Source organism: Dipodomys ordii, unplaced genomic scaffold (assembly GCF_000151885.1).
Source record: "Dipodomys ordii isolate 6190 unplaced genomic scaffold, Dord_2.0 Scaffold26, whole genome shotgun sequence".
Taxonomy (NCBI): domain Eukaryota; kingdom Metazoa; phylum Chordata; class Mammalia; order Rodentia; family Heteromyidae; genus Dipodomys; species Dipodomys ordii.
Window position 1 is genome coordinate 6115208 of NW_012267242.1, and position 10181 is coordinate 6125388.

The window sequence follows — 10181 nt, forward strand, 5'->3', positions numbered from 1 at the left end:
GAATCGAACCCAGGGCCTCATGCATGCAAGGCAAGCGATCTACCACTGAGCCACCTTCCCAGCCCTATACCCATTGTCTTATATATAAGTATATCTGATTGGGGGAAAAAAAGGGGAAAGACAGAAATGAGACAAAATTTTAACCAATTCAGCAGTGAAACCCACTGGACACTACGTTGGAAATGAACTATACAATTTTGGGGGGAGGGAAGTTGAGAGAGGAAAAACTGGGAGAGAATGAAGGAGGGGGTGACACTAGTCAAAAAGAAACATGCTCATTACCTGACCTTTGTAACTGTAACCCTCTGTATATCACCTTTACAGTAAACTTTAAAAAAATCTAAAAAAGTGTTAAAGCCCAAACCACGGTAGTGAATGTGTCTATTTTTTATAGTCTTGCAGTTTGCCTTTGCATTTTGACCTTTTATTGCTAGGTACATACAAATTAAGAATTGCTTATCTCCTCCTAGAGACTTGAACCTACATATGACATAACGTCATTTTTCTTCATGGCTGAATAATACTCAATAATGTGTTTCATTTTCTTTATCCATTCCTCAACTTGATAGGATCTTATTTGGGCTGATTCCATAGTTTGGCTATTGTGCATACCTGTGATAAACATGGATATCAATTACATGCTAACTTACCTTCTTTTGAATACATGTGGGGTCTTCTTTTTTATCCTTTGTGTTTTATTGGGGTATCCAGTAATAAAGTATTATCAATATAATTGGATTCGTATCTCCATTATAACTTCTTTCCTTTCACTACATTTGCTCTTACTTTTCCTTACCCATAAGCTGCAATGGTCAATTCCACTGTTGTCATCTTGAAAAGACTGTTATAGGTTAAGAATAATGAAAGTATGGTTCTGATGGCCCATGCCTGTAATCCTAGCTACTCAGAAAGCTGAGATCTGAGGATTGCAGCTCAAAGCCAGCTGAGCAGGAAAGTCTGTAGTATACTCATCTCTAATTAATCACCAAAAAACTAGAAGTGACTCTGCGATTCAAGGTGGTAGAGCACTAGTGTTGAGCGAAAGAGCTCAGGGACAGTACCTAGGCCCTGAGAACAAGCCCCATGACTGACAAAAAAAAAATAGGGAAAGCAAAAGCTCTTTTGTAACTTCATTTGTTCATTCATGGCACTGTTTATTTTTTATGTAGAATTAAATCATTCCTTTACCCTAAAAACTTTAACAAATCTTTCAAGACAGTACACATTTTTATGACTTTTCAAAAAATTATTGTAAATTATAAAAATATTATAAATATTTAATAATATTATAAAAGTATTATTATGAATTATATTAGTATATTATTACAAATATTATAAAATTGTATTATTCAAAATTATTATTTTATTATATAAATTATTATAAATATAAATTATAAAATGTATTGACATTATAAATTATTATTATAAATTATATATAAAGGTGATGTACAGATAGGTTCCAGTTACATAAGTTGGGTAATGAGTCCATGTCTTTTTGGACAGTGTCACCTCTTCTTTTGCTCTCTCCCAGTCTATCCCTCCCATCCCCACCCACAAGTTGTCTAGTGAGTACCACTGCTGCATTTGTTCACCCTTTGTTCCTCCATTTCTATTCTTCCTCTTACCCTCCCAAAGACCAGTCATTGAACAAACAAGGCAAAAAGAAGAGAAAATGAAAACAACAAAGCAAAAACTTCTTGCTTCCATTTCCTAGAGTTCATTTTGATGAATATTACTTTATATGATCAGAAGCACACAGGTATTGTGCCATAGTATTCCTCCCCTAAGAGTATCCTTCTTTGGTCTCACTATGTATGAGCATTTACAGTCCTGAATAATTTATCATGTCCCAGGGTACTTTAGATCTAGCTGAGAGAAAACATGTGCCATTTTTCTCTCTGAGCTTGGCTTAAGTGTATATTTTTTGAGAACTAAATGAAATATTTTATACATTTAGAAAAAACGAAATGAAGCTATTTGTAGCCCTATGTTTTAGTGTTCCAAGGTGCCAACACAAAAATAAAATCACCTACCTTGTAAGTGATAAAAGCAGATATTTAAGGACAGAGACAGTAATGTACTAGAGAGGTAGACCTCTAGTTATGGAGGCTCCTCCGGCCCAGGGGGCCACTTGTTCTTGAACTCCTTAGTTCTTATGTGCTTACAAATTATCAGCCCAGAAAAGAGGTCCTTCTCTCTTATACTTGACTAATGAAAAAACAATCATCCAAATTGCCTCCACTAATTTTCCAATTAGAAAATTACACCTTTCTATATTCACTGTTGATTTAGCAACTCTGCGGTGAGGTTACCTGCTAAACACAATGAAGGCATTCATCCCTACCCTCAGGTAAATGTCACTTCTCTGGTTGTTGCTTCTAAACACTTCAGCATTCACGTGAATCACCCTGTTGTACACTCTCTCCTCTGCCCTCTATATGGTAGTCAGTCAGCAAACATTTATTCTGCACATAATGAAGACCCCTAGAAAGTCATGGTAAAAAAAACAACAAGATTGTATTGAATCTATCTGGGTGCCAGTGGCTTATAACTGTAAAACCAGCTATTAGGAGGCTGAAATCTAAGGATCACAATTTGAATCCTGCCCAGGCAGGATTAACCATCAAAACCCAAACAAACAAAGCATACTAGAACTGAAGCTGTGGCTCAAGTGGTAGTGTACTAACCCTAAACAAACCCTGAGTTTAAGCTCAAGCACTGAAAAAGAAAACAAAAAGAATTCATTGAAAATACCTTAAAGATAGATGATTATGTCATTATGTTTGCATTTCTCTCAGCTGCTTGTAGATAATACTCCTGGCTACAAAACACTATGTGTTTAAGAAAGTTTTAATAAGTGTCTGTGGAAAATATATAGTCATATCTATCGATATGTGTGTATGTATACACATGGACTATGGAGCATTTTACAGACAAAAAGAAGAATGAAATTATAACATTTGCAGGAAAATGGAGGTCATCATGTTAAGTAAAATAAAACAAGCTCAAATATCATGTGATGATGATGATGATGATGATGATGATGATGATGATGAACCATGAGTCCAAAAGAGGAACAGTGTAGGGGAGGGTACTAATAAGAGAGGGGGAGAGGAAAAGGCAAAGGTACTGAGGGGTGGAGAAAATCTGAACTCTACATATAAATGTATATATCCGTATATGCATTTTGTTTTCAGAATACATAAACCCATTATATATAAACCTACTGTTTGAACAGGAGAGAAAGGAGAGGGGAAGGAAGAGCACATAATAGATTTCACCTACTTAAAGCATACTGGAATTATCACAATGAAATGCCTTTGTATTAGTAACATATGTTCATTTTTAAACTTTTTTTAAAATAACAAGAAATTTTCAACATATCTACAGATCATTTGTGAAGATTTCTGAAACTTACTAGCTAATTTTCTTTCTAAAGCAAACTAGGACCTTGGAAATGTAGTCAAATGTTCTACTGATTTAACATAACCCAAATAATAACAACTGAAGTTATTAAGATTTGTAAGCTTTCATCTTTTTCCATCCTAGGATTTCCAGACTGTATTACCCTCATTTGATCTCTTCTCAAAGTATGGGAAATTGTACTCAAAAGCTGGACAAATTATATAAAGGTAAGGAGTGCTTCAAGAAGTGTATTAAGTAAATAATGGAGGAAATTGACTTCACTGTCAAGGACTTTCAAAACCATCCTATATGCATGAACATCAGAGGGAGGGTGGGGGAAGGGGACAGAGTCTGTGGAAAACAGGTGAGAAGGTGCAGCAGTGGAGCCCACTGGCTGCACCGGACATGGGTGAAGGTGAACCGTGCAACTCAGGGTGGAGAGGGGAGGAAGGGAATGGGGGAGAGGAGGAGGGAACAGATGACATTATGCAAAGGAAGGAAATGTACTTACTACCTGATGTATGTAAAGATAATCCTGCTGCATATCATCTCTAAAACAATAAAGTAATTTTTTAAAAGACTTTAAATTCCTTTCCTTCTAATCTCATAATTTTGAACATTTGAAAATAATAGAGTTTATGTTTTTAAATCTCTTCTCCAAACTGGCTGAAAATAATACATTAGACAAAAGTGCCTTTAAATTAATTAAATAATATTATAATAATGCTTATACAGTATAGTAAAAAATACTGATAGTATCAAAAGGCAGGATACTGTATTAATATGGTGTCATTTTAGATACTCAATATATGCTTCATTTGAAGTACAAATGTCTTAAGAGTTATCAAGTCAGTTCATTATGTCTAATTATAGAAATTTATAAGATAGAGAACAAAGAATACAACTAAAATTCAAGAAGAAACTGAGCTCTCAATAACTGCTAAGTTATTTTGCAGTACAGAAATGAGACAAATAGAAGATATTATAGCTTTTTTAGTTAGTCATGGAGCTTGAACTCTGGGCCTGGGCGCTGTCCTTGAGCTCTTTAGCTCAAGGTGAGCACTCTACAACTTGAGTCACAGTGCCATTTCCAGTTTTTTTTTTTTTTGGTGATTAATTGGAGATAAGAATCTCACAGATTTTCCTGCCCAGGCTGGCTTTGAACTATGATCCTCAGATCTCAGCCTCCTGAGTAGCTAGAATTACAGGCATGGGCCACTAGCACCTGGCTTATTATGACATTTATTAAACAGATTTAAAGGTGATGTTAGATAATGCCAGCCAAGTTCACTACAGTTGAAGAGAAAAGATAGGAATGTGAAATTATGCTAGTTAAATAAAATTATGAAGAGAGCACTGGTTCATTGGAGAGAGCTTGGGGTAGATTTAAGGAACTTAAAAAAATATCCTCCCAGGCCTGGAAGGTGGCTCAGTGGTAGAGTGCTTGCCTTGCATGCATGAGGCCCTGGGTTCGATTCCTCAGCACCACATAAACAGAGCTGGAAATGGTGCTGTGGCTTAAGTGGTAGAGTGCTACCCTTGAGCTGAAGAGCTGAGGGACAGCGCCCAGGCCCAGAGTTCAAACCCCATGACAAATCAAAAAAAAAAAAAAAATCCTCCCTAGACTGAGTGTTAGTGTCTTCTACTATGCATATAACTCACCTGGAAGTTAATATGCTAGATGCAAATCCCAGTATCTTCCTTTTAACTGATTCCAAGGAGCACATGAAAGAAAATATAAAATATTCTGAGAAAACAGGGAAATATATATATATATATATTATTAGTGAAACTGCGGTTTCAGAGGTTTCTAAAGTGTCATTACCCGTGGGAGCATGTCTGAACTTTGTGAGCCACAGTATGAAGTAAACAAAACAAAAATCTTGTTCATCTATATAAGCTAAAAAAAAAACCAAGCATTATAATTCTATACAAATGTTAAAACTCTAAACATGGAGAAAGGGCTGATAAGGATGATAAATGAGCATGAATTTTATGAAAGTAGTTTGTTTGCATGTATGAAACTAGACAATAAAACCTGTTGAAATTGTTTTAAGTAGGGGGAATGGGATAAAGGAGAGTAAGTAAGGGGTGAAGTTGATCTAGGTACATTGTATGTGTGTGTGGAAATGTCACAATCATACCCTTCTTGTATAACAAATGTATGCTAATGAAATATGTTAACATCAGCAAGGCACTAGGCTGTTCAGTGGCCTACTTAGGAGGCTGAAATCTGAAGGTCGTGGTTTGAAGCCAGTTCGGGCAGGAAAGTCCAAAAGACTCATTTCCAATTAAACACCAAAAAAGCCCAAAGTCAAGCTGTGGCTCAAGTGGCAGAGTACTAGATTTCAGCAAAATGCTTAATGACAAGCACCCAGACCCTAAGTTCAAGCCCCATAACCCACCCCCTATACACATGCTAACATTAATCTTTTACCTATTAAAACTTGAAAAAGTGCTTTAAATATATCCCTCAGTCTTATAATCCTAGATACTTAGGAGGCTAAGATATGTATATCATGTTTCAAAGCCAACCTGGGCAGGAAAGTCCATGAGACACTTATCTCCAATTAATTACCAAAAAAGCCAGAAGTGAAGCTATGACTCAAGTGGTAGAGTGCTAGCCTTGAGCTAAAAGCTAAATAACAGTGTCCAGACCCTGAGTTCAAGCCCCAGGACCTGTGCACACAAAACTTGAATCAGCCTGTTTGATTTCATCGAATATATAATATAATACAAATTTGTGTATGTTTATACATGCAGATGTCTGCATGTGTTGAAAACACACTTCCAAATGCTTATTTACATATTACATGTAATGTATAAGTATACATTTATGTATTACAGACAGGGAACAGTGGTTTTCTATAGCTGGTGGGATCTTTTGCATGAAATACCACTGTATTTCCATTTTTCATATTTTATGACCCAGCAATTGCCAAAAAACATCTTGACTTTATTCTATTTACTTAAAGTAATTTTTAAAAGTTTATCTTTTCTCTAAGAACAAAGTAATTGCTACAGTATCTGTGTTCAAAGACAAGGATGGGGTAACAAACATTTCATCAGATGTTAATTGAAAATAGTCACATAAAGGTAAATTTATGCAATAAGATATTCATAAAAATGTTTGTTAATCCTCTTATGGGTTTTAAAATATTTAATTGATGATATTATCAAAATGTTCTTCCTCTTAGATGGGAAAAGAATGTGTGGCATTTTGGTAAGGCGCCTGAGCCAAGGCTTTCCTATCAAGGTTTAATTTCACCAAAAACGACAGAGTGCTTCTGTTTTTTATGAAGAAGGCTATGTGCCCCCAAACTGTCGAATATAGATGCCACCGTAATTTTTAGAGCTCTTTAATTACTCAGGCTTCTCTTCTCTTGACTGTGATTCACCTGCCAGACCAGGTACAGCCACTACTGAACATCTCCAAGCCCATGCGAAAGACTGATGCCTTCATCGTATGGATCTTTCTTTCCTTCCGCATGTCTGAGTTTAAGATAAACAGAGCCTGCTCCTACCTATCATCATTAATGCACTACCATTTCAGCCCTTGAAATTGCTTGGAAGAGAAAATTCCATTTCATATATACATATTTTAAAAGCAGTACTCTCCATCAGAGATACCAAGACCTCTTTTAATTTCTTTAATTTGTCTTTATAACTGGTCACTTTTTGTAACCTTTGATAGTTTCCCAAAAGCAATTTCATCTAAATCAGGATATGCGTTGTTCTGTCAGAGTGCTCTGCTATCCTCCGCTCCATTCATCTTTCCAGGCAGGCAGCCTCTTTAACCATTTAGCCATTGGTGGTGATTTTATGAATAGAATTCCTTATTCAACCCAGTTTGGCATCAGGGTGAATTTCTTGTATTATGTGTTTCTTAATGTTCTCAAATGCTTGGCAATAGGCTTTGGTCCAGACTTTGAGGCCAGATGAGATGGGTTTTCATTAAATTACTTGTGAGGGACACAAAATAATGAATACTTTTCCTCTTCTATAGGAATCTGGCATGGGAATGCCTGCAATAGCTGATAAACAATAAAAGTAAAAATGAAAATGGAAGATAAGTATGGTTACAACCCAGACTGAAAAGGTGGTAAAATTCTGTTTTCTCTTTATAGAGAAAACAATATCTCAGCAGCTACACAAAGACAAGTTATATTAGGGACAAGCAGTGTCATTTAAGGAGTGCTTGTGCCTGCTGAAAGTTAAATTTTTAATCCAGTAAGAGAAATTCTTAAACCTATTCATTCTGCTTGGTGTTTGAATTTATAACCTTTGTAGTTACAGCTAATTGGCAAAGGAAAATATACTTCTGTATCTTTCTCTGGGGTGAATTGTCCTTTGACTTAAGATGCTCTGATTTTCCATGGCTGGGTCTGATTTGCTGAATACTTCATGTACCTCATGTCACACACGGTCACAATTATTAATCTACAGCTACAGACAGAGCAGAGAACAGGCTAAATCAGCAGGATTTAAATGAGTCAAGGGTTGGAGCTTTCCAGATATTAACTGAGCTTAAGCTCAGGGAAGGAGACTTAATAGGAATGGGAGAACTCATAGTAATAGGTTCTTTTTCCTCTCTTGTTATATGGTTTTGTTTTTTAGAAAACAAAAGAAGACAAGATAGAGAGATGAAGTTAAGCTGTGAAGCGAAGGTGAACTAGAAGAACCCCTTGCCTGGAGTCCTGAATTCTGTTTCCATGGATGAAGAGTAACCTTTACCCAAACGTGCTAAACCTCTGCTCCTTTCTCTTTCTGTTATCTGTCAGAAGAAATTCAAAACCATTTTTGGTTTCTAATCTAAAACTTTAGATCGGAAGGAAAATATAAATAAGGTTTTTATATAGAAAATACATTTAAACCACACTTACTATGAGTTGATAAACGAATATTTGTAGCCCTGATCATAATATTTTGAAAAAGGGTGGTGTGTGTGTATGTGTGTGTGTGTATGTGTTTTAATTCTCCAAGTTTATCTTGGAAAACAAATGTTTAAATTTGCTCTTATGAATGTCTGATAACAACTTCTGTCTCTGGTGAGCAAAAATGGCATACATAGTTTCACTGATGTGCCATAATCTAACTCCATCATTCTGGTCACAAGTGGTGGGGCTAATGTTGGATATCCAGATCCAAAGGCAGGTCAGCTAACATCTAAGTGGGAATGACGAATGATTTAAAATATGGATGGAAAGAAGCAATTGGTATAAAAAAAAAACCCTTACCTGAGGGAAATAATGACTCACTAGACCAGGTAGCTCCCCCTCAGATCAGACATACATACACTCAGCCATGGACTTGTGAGTGTGGGAACAGAAACACAGGTGCTCTCAAATGAAGAAGACCTCTCTAGGTCTCTGCTTGGAAGGGAATGACAAGGGAATGTTGGTACTAAGGCTATCACATCCTCTAGACAGTGACTTATGGTTAGTTTCCAGAAAGCCAGGCTTTTGTAAGGTTGTTGTTGTTGTTTTAAAGAGAGGCTACAACTGAGGTTCCTTTATCGTTTAGACCCAACTCATGTATATGTTTAACAATAGAGGTAGCCTGAGGTTGTTTCTGTTTGTTGAATCTGAAAAGAGCAACACAAATCTTACTGCATGTAATTTTTGGTTTGGAACCAATGAGAACTTACAAGGACAGGAAATCTGACTTGTTAATCACAAAACCTTTATTTAAAATTGCTGTTTAATAAAAACCCACAGTCTGGGAAATGTTACAGGGTAAATAACCTGTTTCTTCAACAATTAAACTGCAAAATGATAAAAGAAAAAGGAACCAATTAAAAGGACGCATGAACTAATCACAATGTGTGCACAGTTTGGGGCTTTTGCTGTAAGAAATTGTAACTTGTTAATTTGTATTTCCTTTTTTCGCTGGCTCCCATTTGTGAGCTGTCTCTCACAGTCACAAGCATCCCATTGTTGTACTAATCTTATCTTCTATTTTACTTTTTTTCCAAGTTTTTTTTTCAGTGTAGCTCACCGTTTAATTTTATCTTCTTTTTACATTATAAGCTGGCTGAAAACCTCCTTGGAAAAAGATTCAATACTAATAAATTCACCAAATTTTATGCAGAACTGACTTAAGAAGTGGAGCTATTTGCAAGGTGGCCACGCACTGCATCAGTACTACTCGGTTAGTTCAGTTTGCAGATTGTAATGAACCACTGTACAAAACATTCAGATACGTTTCTATTGGAAAGCAAGTGAATGAATGAATGAATGACCCAGTGAGGATTGTTGTTTGAGTTGGTCTATTTTCCAACAATTAAATTTCTGTCTTTATGTTGATTTAAAAACCACAGCTAAGCTGGACACCAATGTCTCATGACTGGGAGGCAGAGATCTGAGGATCATGGCTAGAAGCCAGTCCAGGCAGGAAGGCCTGTAATACTCTTACCTCCAGTTGACCACCAAAAAACCTGGAAGTGTAGCTGTGAGTTAGGTAGTAAAGCACCAGCCTCGAGCAGAAAAGCTAAGGGACAGTAGCCAGGTGATGAGTTCAACCCCAGGATTGGTATACAGAGAGAGAGAGAGACAGAGGGAGAGACAGAGACAGAAACAGAGAGAGATCTTTTGTGTTACTGCTCCAACTACTCTTCACTGCCAATGAGAGATTCAAAATGAGAAAAAGAGCATGATTTTTCTGGTCCAGCAATGATTATTTGATGAGGCTTACAGTGGCAATAATACAATGCATGTCTGATAGTTACTCTTATTTTTTGATTCAGATGATTTTCTATGAGAATGGAGTGGAATCCA

At 36.4% G+C, this 10181-nt stretch overlaps 1 protein-coding gene across 1 annotated transcript in view; it reads left to right on the forward strand.

Annotated features, from left to right (window-relative positions):
* The window catches only part of Spata17 (spermatogenesis associated 17), a 146197-nt gene extending 138014 nt beyond the window's left edge, over positions 1 to 8183 (forward strand). The window contains exons 10-11 of the mRNA XM_013015163.1: positions 3550 to 3632; positions 8023 to 8183. Of these exons, the coding sequence (XP_012870617.1) occupies positions 3550 to 3630 (81 nt within the window). The 3' untranslated portion in view covers positions 3631 to 3632; positions 8023 to 8183. The remainder of the gene's footprint in view (positions 1 to 3549; positions 3633 to 8022) is intronic.
* Positions 8184 to 10181: the final 1998 nt, after the last annotated feature.